Source organism: Cynocephalus volans, chromosome 1 (assembly GCF_027409185.1).
Source record: "Cynocephalus volans isolate mCynVol1 chromosome 1, mCynVol1.pri, whole genome shotgun sequence".
Classification (NCBI taxonomy): Eukaryota; Metazoa; Chordata; class Mammalia; order Dermoptera; family Cynocephalidae; genus Cynocephalus; species Cynocephalus volans.
Genome location: NC_084460.1, coordinates 230485519 through 230502649, shown reverse-complemented (window position 1 = coordinate 230502649; position 17131 = coordinate 230485519). Strand labels below are relative to the sequence as shown.

The window sequence follows — 17131 nt, the reverse complement described above, 5'->3', positions numbered from 1 at the left end:
GATTATCTTGACACTTGTTCTTGGCACAATGAAAGGAAAGCTTGTATCTTCAAATATAAGGTCTACATATTACCACATTATAAGGTTAGGATGCCAGAGGAGCTAGAAAAGTCTTTTACAAATCAAAGACATTTTCTTATTTGGTTGGTAAGCTATGAATTTAAAGATATTTGAATATAGGAGACCCAACCATACAGAATATCTGAAATGTAGATTCTAAACATGTTGCTTTTTTTTTAATATCTTACACCTGAACAAAATTTGTGGCATTATAGGCATATTCAGTTTGCAAAGATCGCAATCTCAGCTGATTATATCCTAGCTATAATATTTTCTAAAAAATTTTCTAATAATCCCTGTGAAAGCATGAGGCCACCAACACCTCAAGTAAAAAATTTTAGGTGAGCATCAGTATAATGACACTTAAAAACTGATCAGTGTGAATAGGTCACAGTGACAAGAACAAAAAAGCCACTGGAAGTGTCATGTGGACTTTATGAAACAGAATACATATTTTGTGCAAAAATGTGAGGTTATACAATACACTAAAATAGCTGTTATTAGCTATCACGTTTATTTTCATTAATGCACATACCTAAAAGTATGCTAATAAATATATGCATTATAGGCACAGCAGAAAGATTGATTTTTACTTCTCCAAAGAGCAAGTAATGGCAATACCTGATAAGATTCACATACATAACATGAGTGGTGCTAAAGGCCAGGCAATCATGGTGTAAAAACTGAAATGAAGAACCAACAGAGTAAGGGTGTCTGGTCAGGACCACATTTCCCAGGGAGGCTGTTATTTTGTCTCTCTTACACCCATCTTAGGTGCCAGATGACACTAAAACCTCACTGCCCATCAGGATGAACCAGTCTTTCCATCCTTTTACCTCCCTAATTTTGGTTGAGAAGGGCACTTAGGCAATGGAATACCGTGATCAGCACACATCTGCGCTCAGACTTCAAATAATTAGATTTCAGATGCCCACACTGATCAAAGTAAAACTTAAACTTGTAGAGATCACTTTTTAAAAAGCAGAGGTGGAAACGTGGAGAAAGTCAGGACCTGTACCACTCCTCTTTTGAGCACCATGGCAGGCAGGAATCACAGACACATAAAGCTATTTTTGCTTTCAAATTATCCTCTGAGCATTTGTCTTACTTAACTCCACAATTGGTCTTGATATCATTATTTTTTGACTTATGGGAGGTTGCAATCCCAAGTTTATCCACTCTCTTACCGTCATCTTTACCTCTCTCTTTCCTCTGTCTCTATTTCCTCATTTTCAAACATGCACGGCTTTTTTTCTATAACAAATACCTTTCTCGTGATATTGCCCTCTCTAACAAGCACTCTGTTTTTCACTTTCTTTGACACCAAAATGGCCTATGCATACTTTCTCTATGTCTTTACCATCTACTGCCTTCTTAATTTTTTGCAAACTGGCTTCTCATCCTGCCTCCCCTCCTCTCCCAAGCCAATACTGTTTCCTAAAATTAACCAATGATCTCTTTTTAAAAAAAATTTTTTTAAATTTATATGCATACCTGTTTGTGGGGTAACAATCAAAACGCTTTTCCTTATTCTGTTTGATCTCCATACCACGGTCCTCTCTAAAGATTTCTTGATACATTCATGTCACTTGCCTTCTATGATCTGACATTATCTATGGTTTTATCCTTTTTTGATGCCTCTTGCTTAGTTTTTCATTTTAATTTTTATGTTTTTTTTTTTATCTATTGGTTGCACTTTTTCATTCTTCTACATTTAAGCTGTGAACATAATCCAGGTCTCAGTCCTTGATTCTCCAGTCTTTTTCTTTCTCAACCAGGAGATTTCAAACTGTGTTCCTCAGCCTGACATGCCTAAGAAGCTGCCACCGAGAATGGCTGGAAGGGTGAGCAACTGGTGCCTTCTCACCACTTTGAAGAGAATAGTTTTGCTTTTATTTTGTTATTTGTTCTACACCATTTCTTTTGGAGAGCTTATTTGAACCCATCAGTGTACTGAAATGACATCAGAGTAATAAAAACTGCATTTCATTTGTTGCGTTACCACTAATTATCTATATGACTTTGGACAAATATTTCAAAGCTTTAACAAATCTCTTGCATCCAGGCCTGTACATGCCCTCTGTCTGAAACACTTTCCTGCCTTATTCCTCAGCACTTTAATAACCCCTACTGATTTTTTGTTCCAAGTCACTTCCTCCGGTAAGCCTTCTCTGAACCCAAATCTGCATTAGCTGCTCTTCTGATGTGGTATCATAGCATTCTGTACCAACCTTTTAATACAACATTCATTTCATTATGTTGTCTGTCTATATTCCCTACTAAACTGAGAGGTCACTGAAAACAAAATATTATTTATCATGACTTCCATAGCACCTACTGTAGTAGGCCTGGCATGTAGTGGGTTTGAAAATCCAACCAGAGATAATTATGTATCCCAGCAAGGATATCCAAATTCAGTGACACTTCCTCTTACCAAGTAAAGATAAATGAAGAGGCATGTATCAATGTTACCCCTGGTTCTGATCAAACTGTTCTTCCCATCTGCCTGCTTTCTGAGCATTTCTAGTACTCACCCTCATTCCCCTCTTAAAACTGTTCACAACACTCTTACTATTTGCTTTTTCTGGACAAGTTATTTTATATTTCCACCTTGATTTTTCTTGTCCAAAAACAAGGGTGCACTGTTTAAAGCTATTTCTAAAGACCAAAGAAAATTAAAAGTACCAAAAGTCATGTTATTTTCAATATTGGATCATTTCAGCATTCTTAACAAAACTATAACATTGTGCTGTTTTGGTCTAATTTCAACAATTTCAACTTTCAACAAGTATTTTTAAAATCTTAAAGGGTTTGAAACCATATCTAAGCAGTTTACAGAGAAAGCATTAGTGGTTAATCCAGAGGTTATAATGGTCTCATAAAGAGCATATTGCTTTAAATATTTGCTGTATAAAAACCTGTACATAAATGCAACAAATAAAAGAGTCATTTAATGGCCAGACTATATCTCTGCAGACAGCCTTAGAGAAATCACAAACTGCTGGCATACCAAAACTAGAAAGAACAGTCAGTCCCATCTCATCTTTAATCCTAAACTGTAATATCACCTTCAACAAGTAATACTTGAGTATTTCCATCGTAAATATCACAAGCTCCAAAAGCAAAATTAAATTTAAATTCAGTAATTTCTATTTGTTTGTAGCATACTTTCAAACATCAAGCTAATACAATTTAGACCCAATGAGTTTCTTTACCTCACTGCTCTAAATCTGAAATCATAGTAATGAAATTTTCTTTGGATTATAATAAACTAAAAAGACCTAAAAGGAAGAACAAAATAATATGTATCTTTCAAAAGCAAAATCTTTGTATATTAAAACTGACTTAGTTCATTATCTATTTAGTTAGGGAATACTTGACAAGAACATTAAAAAGATTCTTGGCAGAGATGATATAATGAGAACTCAAGTATAAGATGAGTGGCTGATTAGATGACTTTTAAAACCCTGTTCTACTCTGAGAGTCCAGGATTTAGGTCACGAATCAATTTAAGGCCCACTCTCTGCTGAGTAAGTTCCTAATGTTTGTTATAACAATGGAAATATTTGTGAAAAGAAAAGTCCCACAGCCAACAGGGGAAATGGTACTTACGAGTATTGTGTCAGCAGTTCCAAATCATTATGCATATTGATAGGATATGCTTCGCTGAGTTCAAACAACTTCTCCAGGGCCTCATAAATGAAAATGATGCAAATAAGAGAAGCAAAAGCTTCTTCAGTGAAACGGGTGATATAACAGACAAGGGAGCTTGCATCAGTGGCCACAAGTATGATACACAGAGTTGCAGTCCAGAGTCCAATACTAGCTCTTAAAGATAGGTATGACAGCCCATATTCTCTAGGAGGAGGAAAAGGAAAGAACAGTGGAAAGAAGGTCATTTAACAGCTTGCCACCATTTAAATAAATGGAGATAAATCTAATCCAGGAAGTGAAAGTAAATAAACTTTTACATCCCAGAAGTACCTAACTCAAGACTTTGTCTAAGGAGAATGTCTAAGGGGACAAAACTAAAAGGTTTTTTTCAGAGCTTAGAACTGATTCTTATTTTTTTATATTACATAACATTATACACAGATCTTTTGCTTTTTCTCTATTTCCACAGAGAAACAAAAATGACAAACTGAATCAAATCAGCTACTTCCACCTCTTCCAACAGACATCCAACAGTGATGTTGGGAGAAGTGTAAATACAGTAAAGAAGAAGAAAGGGGCTAAGGGCCAAGAGTACATAACACTTACTTGCAAAATTTAAACAAAATCTTTTCAAACACCAAAACTGGTCCTGTACTGCCTAATATGGTAAGAGGCTGTCCACCAAAGAGAGAATAGGCTATCCCGGTCATGGATGCTCCAAAGAGAGATTCGATTGCACTCTGTGTAGAGATATAAATGGTTCCATTACCTAAGCTGTACAGGCAGCCACTTTAACTAGGGAGAAAATGTTTAAAATACATGAGTATGTGCTTTCTCCTTAATCATGAAAAGCCTAGCAACCCTGAGTAGGATGTGGGATAGGAGGATGAGAAAAGGGCTGACAGTAGGCAGAAAATGAATGGTAGCAAATGAGGAGGTATTCTCTCCACTTTCCTATCTCACCTTTCTATTGCCCCATAAAAAAGTTTAAATATATTCAGGATTAGTATCGGGACAGAAAGATGGTTCAGGTTCATGGAAAATGGACCATTTGAGGTAAGGACCAGAGCCTAAAGATATCCTAGGACTAGGGGGCAGGGGACAAGGAATCAGATCAAAACCTTGTGTAAGACTCAGAACTAGCTGTTCTGAGATATTCAATTCCCAGATTACCAGTTCTACTAGCCATGCAGGACATTCATATGAAATTTGTCTGCCACACTGTACATCAAATATCTCCTCATACAAAATTAAACACTCACTAATGTAACTATGAATCATAAAAATGGATTAAAGTTTCAAAGTTCAGAGAAAAGCATGATACATACTATACGACCTTCAGTTGCTTCTCCCAGCAGTCCTCCAAATGTGATGACAGGAGACATACACGCGCAGTAGAGAAATAGAAAAGATGCTAAGCACTGCAGGCTGAAAGCATCTCTGAAGTCACTCCAGAAGTATGGAGCTTTTCTTTTGATATCTAAAATAAGTCCCCCAAAAACCCTAAGACAGGGGGGGGAAACACAATAGTGAAACCCAAATATAAAAAGCACACAAATCAAAATGCTCATCTGCTTTGTTGTCAGGTCACAGTATACGTTTTCCATCAGCAGAGGTGAGACCCATTTTAGCCTGCTATGTTGTATTATTATGATCTACAGGTTCAGCTTTGCACTACTATGTTATTTCAATTCCTAATCAAATATTGTGTCAACAACCAGAAATCCCAGGTTCTCTCAAACAAGGAGCAGAGCTGTTCACCAATCAAAATTCGAATAATGAGATTCAAGGATTACTCTAATCTCTGTACCATTTCTACATCAACCTACTCCTCCTGAACTCAGGCCTACCACCCTCAATTATTGGCAGAATTTTCTAATTGTTTATATTCTACTTGGCATAGTAGAAAGTTAGGGAGGGAGGGTTAACTGCCTTTTGTATACTGCAATAATGAACATCACCCTAGAGAGAAAAAGCTGTGTTTAACCGTGGCTCCAGTTGCCTACACTCTCGGCCAAAAACAAAAAACAAAACCCCTTACTAGAAATTATTCCAGAGAGACATGGAAACAGCCTTATGGATAACAGTAATACTTAGTAGAGACAGATAGATTCCAGAGTTGTTTTCATTTTTAGGAAACTAGGAGAGGAGGGGGACCTTATAATAACTAAACTTGATAAATCTAATTTTGATCCACTATTGCTTAAACATATCCCAACATCTACCATTCACAAGACAATAATGACCTTACTTGTTATAAATTTATTTATTCCAAATATATCCAAAAACCACATTGAAATACTTGAAAGAATTTTTGTGGGGAGGGGGGGAGTATTAAATTGTGAAATGATGCTTAAAATTTGAGGACTAATTTTTTTAATCTATTAGGAATGAGAGCATTAATAAATATATATTCTCATTCTTTGAACATTTAATAATAATGTGCAGACTTAACAGTTGACTACTGAAAGTTCTTTGTGCTCCATGGAATAAAATGCAATATTAAAATGAAGACGACTATGATGAAGTTTCTACATGAAGGTTACTGGTGAAAAAACCTATTATGTTCCAGTTTACTGCCAGTATGCTTGATATACTTAGATTATACAAATATGTTAAACTTTTGTTATTTATTTTATGAATAAGAGTATTCATTTGACAGTCTTAGAATCAACTGAAAAATGATTGTTCTCTTGAGAAATAAATTGTTTGGCCTTAAAAAATGTACATATCCAGAATAACTGAAAATTTTGACTATTATTTTAAATCTCTGTGACATGACGTAGACATAATAGTTACATGTGAATAACCATCTTACTATTATGTGAGCACAGAATAACTGTTTTCCTAGTGATTGCTTTTATCAGAGGGATATGGAGCAGGAAAGAGTTGAGAAGAATAAAATTTCAGTTAAAAAAAAAAGACATTTTAAACTCAGAGAAACTTGCAGAGAACCTGTGAAATTTACACACACACAAAGATCACCTTAGGTTCCTCTACCTGTGTTTGGTGAAACATATGTATATTTTTTATTTTAGGCATCATTTCTGAATAATTTGTTAACTTGTCAAAGTCACAATTCAAAACAGATTAACTCTATTGGTCTATTTACACATTTATCTATGATTTATATTAACACCTAATCCCAAATAGAATTTGAGGTGGTTATGAACTATTATTTTGTAATTAATATTTTAGTTTTGATAGCACTTTACATTAGACCACTGCTTTATAATTAATTACTTATTAAAGCATACATTAGTCTGAATAACTGTTATATTACTATGTAATAAATGTGCTTTTAGCAGTAAAAATCTAAATCCAGAAGTGGGAGTTCATTACAGAGAACAGTGCAAGAGCAGCCCAGATGTACACCAGCAGCTCCGGGAGAGCAGATGAGTAATGGGTACTTCAAGTCATGTCAGCAACAGAATCTGTGGAAGAACTCTGGAGAAGCGAAGATACCGGATATTGGTGACCTGGGAGGATTTAGGAAGCAGTAAGGAAAAGTGAACTTCGAAAAAAATCTAAACTATGTGGCATGTTACACCTGAGAGAGAGAAAAAATAATACCACCAAAAATAAAAAGACAGCATTTGAAAATATGAAAGCAAACAGAATGAGTAACAACGCTTCCAGTGAAGGGAAAAAGAAAAAGTTTTTTAAACCATTTCAAATTAGGTATCAAGCCTGAGGAAGACGTTAAAGGACATTTCCTCAGAGATAAAACATAGATAAAGGGAAAGAACACAGGAGAATTAAAATGCAGAGTTGTCAGGAACTGGAAAGTCAGCCTAGAGGACACATTGCTAGCAGTACAGGAAACAGCCTTGAGGGGACAGAGCACCAATCCTGCAAAGCCTTTGCATTGACTTCAATTACAATGGAGGGTCTAGGCACATATTCCCTGAAAAGAGACCCACCCAAGGGTTTCTGATTTTCTGCTCACACATTGCTTGGAGAGAGACAAGCTGTCAAAAAACCATGAAGAACCCATTTTAAGAAATAAATTGAAGCTTTCATCTCTTCAAAGATGTGTGATTAGAAAAAGAAATTATATAGCTCTTTCAAATAACAGCCATAAAAATAAAAAATACCATTATATACATCCTCCTTGCATTTAATGAGATAGGGTCTACAAGACCGAGATCTCGGTATTTAGTTTTATTTCCATCTTGAACTTGAAGCTTTCAAAGGGCTGTTTTGAATGAGTCAATTGACAGTTTTCTTATTCATTCTAAGAATCCGTGAATGCATTTTATGCACAGAAAAAATGAAAGACTAGATAAAATAAAATGGAATGATGTATCCACTGTTCTGGTTTCACAGTCATGACAATCATTAGTAACTTTGGAGAAATCAAATTAATTGGCATTTGTACCCCCAAAGTGTAGGTATTAAAAGTATAAAATAAATTAGGTTTCAAAATAGCAATTCCTGACAGACAAGAATGGTATGTCATTTTGGTCCTTGAAGTCCCAGACAAGTGATTTTCACTAACCTTCCAGTTCGCTGGAGTTCAGGTCCACTGTGTCCTCCGTGCGGCTCCGCTTCTCCATGAGCTGCTGTTCCATTTGGTACAGCAGGAATCTTCCTCTTCTCCTGCAGGAAGTTTTTGTGTTTGTTTTGTTTTAATTTCAGGTGTTAGTTGTAAATAACGATAACAATTATTTTTCCTAGAAGCAATATGCAGAGTGGCTAAGAACCCAGACCCTGTTACATATTTGGTGCTTGAACTCTGGGGAGTTATCTAGCCTCCTAAATCTTTAGTTTTCTCCTCCATTTACTCAGGGTAACAACAGCTATCTATCTGCTAATGTGGCTGAGAGAATTAAATGAGGTGATGGGCATTTATTCATTCTTTCAAGTAACATCTGTTGAATGCCTACTGTGTGCTACTCATTGTTATGGATAGTAGAGTTGCAAAGGTGAGCAAGAAAAAGCCTGTTAGTGGAAAGAGACAATAAACTTATTTTAAAAAATGAAGTAGAAAAGGAAACAGAGACCAGAATGGGAGTAGGTTAGGGTGAGGAGGTGTTAGGTATGGTGGTGTTACATGCCTGGCATAGTTTGTTCAATAAACATTAACTATTATTTTTATTTTTAAATATATTTCCTTCTGTAATTCTACCCAGGAAATAATTTATAATATGGTCTTTTTAATTCATAGACACCCAAAGACTATTGTAAAAGGAAGCTTCTAATTGAACCAATGACAGATTAACTGAGGTTTATGTAAGTACTGTTTTCCCATAGGTCTATTCCACCCACTTCTGTCAGTGACAGAAATTTTTTAAAAAATCAGAAAGCCCTACCTAAAATCCTACCTATGGTGATCATAGAGTACACCAATGTGTACAAAAGAGTTTCAAAAAATAATTAAAAAATTTAAGTGGTGCAATTAAAATTTTTATTTGACTGCCATTCCAAAATAAAATTAGTATAAATGTGAAGAACAAAAGTGACTCATCAACTGATCTTATATACAATGGGGTATTTAGATAGCATGATAGAGGTTTTTAACACATGAAAAAAATAGGTTTTGAAATGCACATGATATAGGAAAGTTCATTGCTTAATATTTTTACAGTTTCCCCAGGCATGTGGATAGATACAACGAAATTAAAGTTCAAAGATAAAAAAGACATATGTCAACTGATGAAGAAACTGCCTTTACTAGTAAATAGAGTGTATTATTAGTAAAGGGATTTAAGAGTGGCCCTCAATACCTACTTCTCAATCACTTACGGAAATATTTCATAGCTTCCACAAGTCTCAGAAAGAAAGTGATATTATTTGTCTTCTGGCAGAACTATTCCTTACTAGATAAGTTAACTCTTTGGCTTTACATATTAATAAAGCAAATGATAAATCATGTAAGATATTAACCATTCTAAAGTACAGGTTTCTTTAAGGAGTAAGGAAAAAGGGCATTTGAAAAGAATAATGTGTATGAACAGTATCAATAAATATTCTGAAAAAAATATAAGAAGTATTTTCTGTTCGAAAACACAAGTATTTTGATATTTCAAACAAGTACTAAGCCCTTGGAATATACCAGTGAACAAATCAGGCCTGCGGCACTTACATGTTAATGGGGAAGACAGACAATAAACAATTTAACAAATAAGTAAATTAATTCAATAGTATGTTAGAAAAATTAAGAGCTATGGAAAAAGAAAAATCCTGGACAAATACTGAAGGCAAGCCAACAGAATTTCCTGGCAGAATAGAAATCAGGTATAAGAGAAAAGAATACGTTTTGGGGGCCTGATCAACTGTAAGGATGTAGTTAGCAGTTAATCAAGGTGGGAAGGTGCAGATGGAACAGGTTTTGAGAAAAGATCAGAGATTTTGTATACTTCAGGAAGCATGATATTGCCTTTTCTAATATCATAAATGCAAAGATGTATACAGGCACAGAAATGAGACAATCTACAGTTCAGTTCAAACTTTCAACATGTCAGATTTCAGATTTCTATAAGATATTCAAGTGGAGACACAGGATAGGCAGTTGGATAAGTAACTCTCAAGTTCAAGGTGGAAAATGAATTTTAAGGAGGATGTAAAGCTATAAGATTGGATGATATTACCAGGAGAATGAATGTAGACAGAGAAGTGAAGATGACTAAGTACTGGACCTTGCATCACTTCAATGAAAAGAAATCAGAGAGAAGAGGGAGAACCAGCAAAGGAGATTGAGAAAGAGTGACCAGCAAAATAAGAGGAAAACCAAGAAGGTGTGGTGTTTGGGGAGCCAAATAAAGTAAGTCAAACAAGGACTACGGAGTCATTAACTTTGTGCCAAATGCTCCCGATAGGTTAAGTGAAATGCAGACTGAGAACTGACCATGGGATTTAGCATTGTGGAGATCATTGGTGACATTCATATAAGTATTTAGTGAAGTGGTAGGGGCAAAAGTCTTATTAGAGTAGGTGTTGAGAGTATTGGAAGATGCCCACTCTCACCACTTCTATTCAACATAGTACTGGAAGTCCTAGCCAGAGCAATAGGGAAGAAAAAGAAATAAAGGGAATCTAAATTGGAAAGGAGGAAGTCAAGTTGTCCCTGTTTGCAGATGACATGATTCTATATATACAGAAACCTGAAGATGCTACCAAAAAACTACTAGACCTTATAAACAAATTCAGTAAAGTTTCAGGATACAAAATCAATATACAAAAATCAGTAGCATTTCTATATACCAACAGTGAACTAGTAGAAAAAGAAATCAAGAAAGCTATCACATTTGCAACAGCCACAAAAACAACAACAAAATGAAATACCTAGGAATGAATTTAACCAAGGAAGTGAAAGATCTCTACAATGAAAACTATAAAAAACTGATAAAAGAAGCTAAAGAAGACACACACACACAAAATGGAAAAACATCCCATGCTCATAGATTGGAAGAATCAATATCATCAAAATGACCATACTACCCAAAGTGATGTACAGATTCAATACAATCCACTTCAAACTGCCAATGACATACTCCACAAAAATTTTTTTTAAAAATTCAAAAATGTATATGAAATGACAAGAGATCCTAAATAGCCTAAGGAATTGTGAACAAAAAGAACAAAGTGGGGGTATCACACTCCCTGACTACAAAATATACTAGTGATAGTAATCAAAACAGTATGGTACTGACACAAAAAACAGACACATAAACCAACGGAACAGAATAGAGAACTCAGAAATAAATCCATGCACCTACAGCCAACTGATTTTTGACAAAGGAGGCAAGAACACACATTGGGGAAAAGACAGTCTCTTCAATAAATGGTGCTGGGAAATTGGAGATCCATTTGCAGAAGAATGAAACTAGACCCATATCTCTCACCATATAAAAAAATCAACTCAAAATGGATTAAGCACTTAAATGTAAGACCTGAAACTATAAAACTTTTAGAAGAAAACAAAGGTGAAACATTTCAGAACATAAGTCTGGGAGAAGACCACTATCGCACTACTGGGTACATATTCAAAGGAATGGAAATCAATGAGTCAGAGGGATACCTGCAGTCTGATCTTTATCGTGGTTCTTTCACACTAGCCAAGAGATGGAACCAACTTAAATGTCCTTCCACTGATGATTGGATAAAGAAAATGTGATACATATACACAATGGAATGCTACTCTGCCAAAAAATGAATGAAATTCTGCTATCTGCAGCGACATGGATGAGCTTGGAGAAATTATGTTAAGTGAAATAAGCCTGGTGAGGAAGAAATACCACATGTTCTCACTCATATGTGAAAACTAAGAAACTTGATCTCATAGAGGTAGAGAGTAGAATAATGGTTACAAGAGACTGGTGTGGGAAAGGGAGGAATAGAGAGAGGGTGGTCAGTGAATATAAAATATTAGAGAGATAGGAAGATGGGACCTAGTGTTCTATAGTAACATAGGGAGACTACAGTTAACAAAGCACTGGGTATCTTTGAAAGGATAGTCAATATGATGTTGAATGTTCCTCACACAAAGAAGTGACAAATGCTTGAGGTGATGGATATACTAAGGACCCTGGGACCCTGATAGAATCATTGCAGACAGTATGAATGTATCCAAATATCATATTGTAGTCCATAAATATATACAATTATCATGGGTCAATTAAGAAAACTAAATTAAAAAGAGGGGGAAAAATAAAGAGTAGAATAGTAATTACCAGAGACTGGGAAAGGGAAAGGGAAGGGGCAGCCAGGGAAAGGTTGGTAGACTGGCACAAAGTTACAAAGTTACAGCTAGAAAGGAAGAATAAGTTCTGGTGCTCTAGGATGATAATAGCTAATAACATTGTATTGTATATTTCAAGATAGTCAGAAAGGAGGATCTTGAATGTTATAACCACATAGCAATTATAAATGTTTAGGTGATAGATATGCTAACTATTATTAGATCATTATACAATATATGCATGTATCAAAACAACAAACTGCACCCCACAAACATGTAAATGGAAAAAAATAAATTAAAATTTTAGAAAATGATAAAAAGGGAGAGAGAATTGGAAGAGAGGAATTGGAGGCAGGCAGTATAGAGAATTCTTCTGTGGCATTTTATTACAAAGGAGAACAAAGAAGAAATAGGTGAGTAGGCAGGGGTAATGATGTCCAGTTCTTTTTTTTAAATTGGCTAATTAACAGTATGCTGCATGCTAATAAAAATGATATAATACATAACAAACAAAATGATAATACAGAGGAGGAAAAGGAGAGTCGTTATAGAAATGTCCTTGAGTAGATACAAAGAGATAGGATCTAGTGTAAAGAAGAAGGCTGGCTTTGGGTAGTTTGTAAACAGCAGTATATGAGAAGGCAGAGTGTGTGAGTGCAGATATTGGGAGTTGGATGGGTGTGATGGTGGGAGTCTATGGAAGTTCTGTTTTGATTGTTTCTAATTCTCAGGAAAGTAAGAAAGCAAGTCAACATGTGAGAGTGAGACTGAGAAAGGATATACTAAAGGTTTGATGAGAGAACAAGTGTGAAATAATGATCTAGAGAGAATGATTGAACTAAGAAAAGAATCATATAGTATGATGAACTTGCAACATTGAGGGCCCCTTGAAGTATATTGTCATGAATTTATGACACCAGTTAGTGTAGTTATATGTTTTCTTTCCTTCAGCTTCAGCTACATCAATGCAGGTACAGAGTAAAGAGTTGGATTCTCATGGGGTTATGGTTTTGACAAGCAAGTACATGGCATGAAAGAAAAGCAAAGAAGTTGAGGAAACACATAAGGGAGTGATTATAATGACTGACACAAAGTTCTAATAAATATTTTTCAGTGTTGCTTGAAGTGACAGATTATTCTCCTCTTAATTGAAAGGAAAAGTTATTTAAAATGCTGCAATTTGAACATTTTAGAAGAATGAAAATAATGGAAATTATCCCATAGAGTAAAATATTGTTTAAATGAGTATGAAGTCTTTAATATATATTAATCCATTTTACTCCATACAATGAAAGAAAACATAGCTTCATACTATTATTTAATTACAACATACATTTAAAAAATATTAATGTAAAGAAGCCCAGAGCATATCACTAATTCAAACTCATTTTATAGAACTATGCTGTCTAATATGATAGCCACTAACTGCCTATGTCAGTTTAAATTTAGGTTAAGATTGAAAATTTGGTTCTTCATTGCAGTAGCCACATTTCTAGTGCTCAATAGTGGCTTGGTTATTAGACATCATAAGTATAGAACATATCCATCATTGCAGAAAGTTTTATTGTACAGTGTTGATACAGAACATCAATACACAGAGGTCAAAGCATCTGATCAAGGTCATACAAACAGAAAATGGCAGAACTCACAGTGCCTCAGGGCCTGTCCGGGGCCCCATGGCATGGAGAAAGGGAATGGACCCCCCTCCCACAACTGGGCACACTGCACCAACATCTCAGGGCCTGCCCAGGCACCTGAGTCATGGAGAAGGGGACTGGACCCCCCTCCCACTACCAGGCACACCACACCAGCACATTGGGGCCCGCCCAATGACCCAAGGCATGGAGAAGGGGACTGGACCTCCCTCCCACAACCAGGCACACAGTGCCAGTGCCTCAGAATCCGCCCAGGGACCTGAGGCACAGAGAAGGGGACTGGAACCCCCTTCCCACAACCAGGCATACCATGCCAGCACCTTGGGGTCCACCTGGTGACCTGAGGCATGGAGCCAGGAACCGGACCCCCTTCCCACAACCAGGCACATTGTGCCAGCACCTAGGGACCTGCCTGGGGACCCGAGGCATGAAGAAGGGGACTGGAAACCCCTCTCACAACCAGGCATACTGTGCCAGTGCCTTGGGGCCCGCATGGTGACCCAAGACATGGAGCCAGGGACTGGACCCTCCTCCCACAACCAGGCACACCACGCCAATGCCTCGTGTCCCACCTACTGACCCAAGGCATGGAGTCAGGTACTGGATCCCCCACCCAGAAACAGGCACACTGCCAGTGCCTCATGGCCCCACCAGGGTGCCCGGACCTTGGAGCTGGGAACCAGAACCCCTCCCACAACCAGGCACACCATGCCAGCACCTCGGGGTCTACCCAGGGACTCGAGGCATGGAGTGGGGACCAGACACATCCCACAACCAGGCACACTGCCAATGCCAAGGAGCATGCCAAAACATCACCTCCATGTGGGTGGCCCACTACAGCCACAACAATAACTATGACTGCTGCGAAAGTGGCTAGATGCCACAACCACCACACAGATGGTTCACCAACCACTGGAGTGCATCAACACAAGGATAGTCACCAGCAGAGATAAAGAAAAGAAGAGGATGTCTCTCTCCACAAAACCCATTTCAAAGTGACAAGAAGCATCTGCTCTATGATAATATTGGGGGACCTGATCACACCTCTCAGCATTAGACAGATCATCTAGGCAACAAATCAACAGCATAACCATTATTCTTTCAAAAGGAGAGAAATTTCTTTCAGAAATCTACAGTAATTAGAGGGGGGATGGGGGAGGGAGAGGGGGTTGGGGGGATTGGACAAGCGGCATAAAGAATAATTATGATTTAATACTACGCTAGTAATACTGATTTGATTAACATACGTCAATGCTGAACCCCCCAAATATGTACAATCAATTTTGATTCAATAAGTAAAATAAATTAAAATTTAAAAAAAAAAAATAATGGCAGAATTCAGATGCCTTGATTATTAATTCAGTGTTCTTTCTCCTACTGCCTCTCAATACCCAGAATCTAGGCATTAATTCTGATTTGAACAGTCTCATAGAAATAATAAAAAATTTAAATCTCCCATTCCTCAATTTGCCTCAAAAACAAGGAGTTTGAAAAGATTCTTGACTTTACTTTTAATGTTTGAACAGCTAAATGGTGTTACAATGACTTTTAAAGTCTGACTATGAATGTATTAATATTTTCACTGAATTTCTCCAAATAAAATTAATTATAGAGTTTCTTTCTTATTACTTTGGGAGGCATTATAATGCCTTTTCTAATATCATTAGTGCAAAGATATCAACAAGTGCAGAAATGAGACAACTTACAGCCTTCACAATCTCTCTTTAAGCAACTGCTTTTATTTTAGAAATCAATCAACTGAAACTATGTTGCTGCAGTTACAGAATCACAAAATAATAATTGTTGAGAGAAGTAAAGTAGTCTTTAACAGTTATAAAATGATTTCTGAATGAAAATATAAATATGTCAGTATATTTTCTTTCAACTGACAGTAGGATTGAGAAGACCTTTTTAAGTATTCATGGTTGAAGGGTAGACCTGCCCATTTCCCACCTGTAGCTAACCAGAAAAACTTCTAAGTCCAGGACTTGGTCAACTAGGCCATCTATCATCAACAGGGGCAGCAGAATTCGACCAGGCTGAACTCCTCATGGGCAAAGGCAAAAGGCAAGGTGAGTAAATGACAATTGGGAGGGTTGTGGAAGCAGACTCAATAGAAATGTAGGTGGTAATATGAGGAGCAGTCCTAACAAACATTTGGTCACCATTCTCAACAGTCATGCCTGCAATAAGAAAATGATCCCAAGCAAAAGCAACACTCTTTATTTCTGCCTTTCTGAATTATATGATACACATTAGTTGGATCTAAAATCTTTTAAGGCAAGTGGGAGTATTTATTCCATTAGCTTACCATCAAATTGCCAGATTTCTCAGTGTGGTGTGTTGGATAGTATCAAGCAGATTTCATAACTTCATGTCCCCACTTTCTTACAGGTTATAATTTAAAACATTTGAATCTTTTTGATGGGTTATACTAGTTTAAAACATGTATTTTTAAAATGACAAAGTAATAGGATTTTAAAGAATGTTTTCAAATATACATACCTGGGAAGGAACATTTTTGGGAGGCTCTATTCGAATGCTTGGATCCCATTCTCCAGGAGGGAGAACAGTAACCTGATCTAGAAATTCATCAATTCCTGATACCAAGTCATTACGATCTTTAGCTTTGTAAGCAACATCATGAAATACCTACAGAAGGAAAAAAAATATCATTTATAGTTAAAAAAAACAATTGTAAAGTCTTAATGTGTTCAGTGTTTTTATTTCCCAGCTATCTGACAATTTGAAGAAATAGGCAGCTCTGACTCTAAAAACATTTGTAATTAGTTCGATTAGTACCAGATAATATAGTCATTCCGGGAAGAGTAAACACAACAAATGGTACGAAAGCCAGAGATGTTTTGAGAGTGAAAGTTGCCATGTCTGTGACCTTACTTTCAGGAATTATTCAGGTAAGGCTCAGAGGTGGGGAAATAGACTTTGCCAGAATGAATGTTGAAATTTATGGAGGCAAGAAGTAAGGGAAATGAAAAGGAGGATGAAAAGAAACTTATTAAACTAGAATTAATGATTTAAGCTAGGCAAAGGTTATTTATGTGTGGGTAGATCAAACTTT

General features: G+C 36.5%; 1 protein-coding gene across 3 annotated transcripts in view; it reads right to left on the bottom strand.

Annotated features, from left to right (window-relative positions):
* SLC4A10 (solute carrier family 4 member 10) overlaps positions 1–17131 on the bottom strand; it is a 246420-nt gene that overhangs the window by 66410 nt on the left and 162879 nt on the right. For all 3 annotated transcript variants that reach the window (XM_063092448.1, XM_063092456.1, XM_063092464.1), the window contains 5 exons: positions 16558–16704; positions 8216–8316; positions 5043–5217; positions 4321–4454; positions 3673–3918 (listed from right to left, as the gene is read on the bottom strand). In XM_063092448.1, the coding sequence (XP_062948518.1) occupies positions 3673–3918; positions 4321–4454; positions 5043–5217; positions 8216–8316; positions 16558–16704 (803 nt within the window). The remainder of the gene's footprint in view (positions 1–3672; positions 3919–4320; positions 4455–5042; positions 5218–8215; positions 8317–16557; positions 16705–17131) is intronic.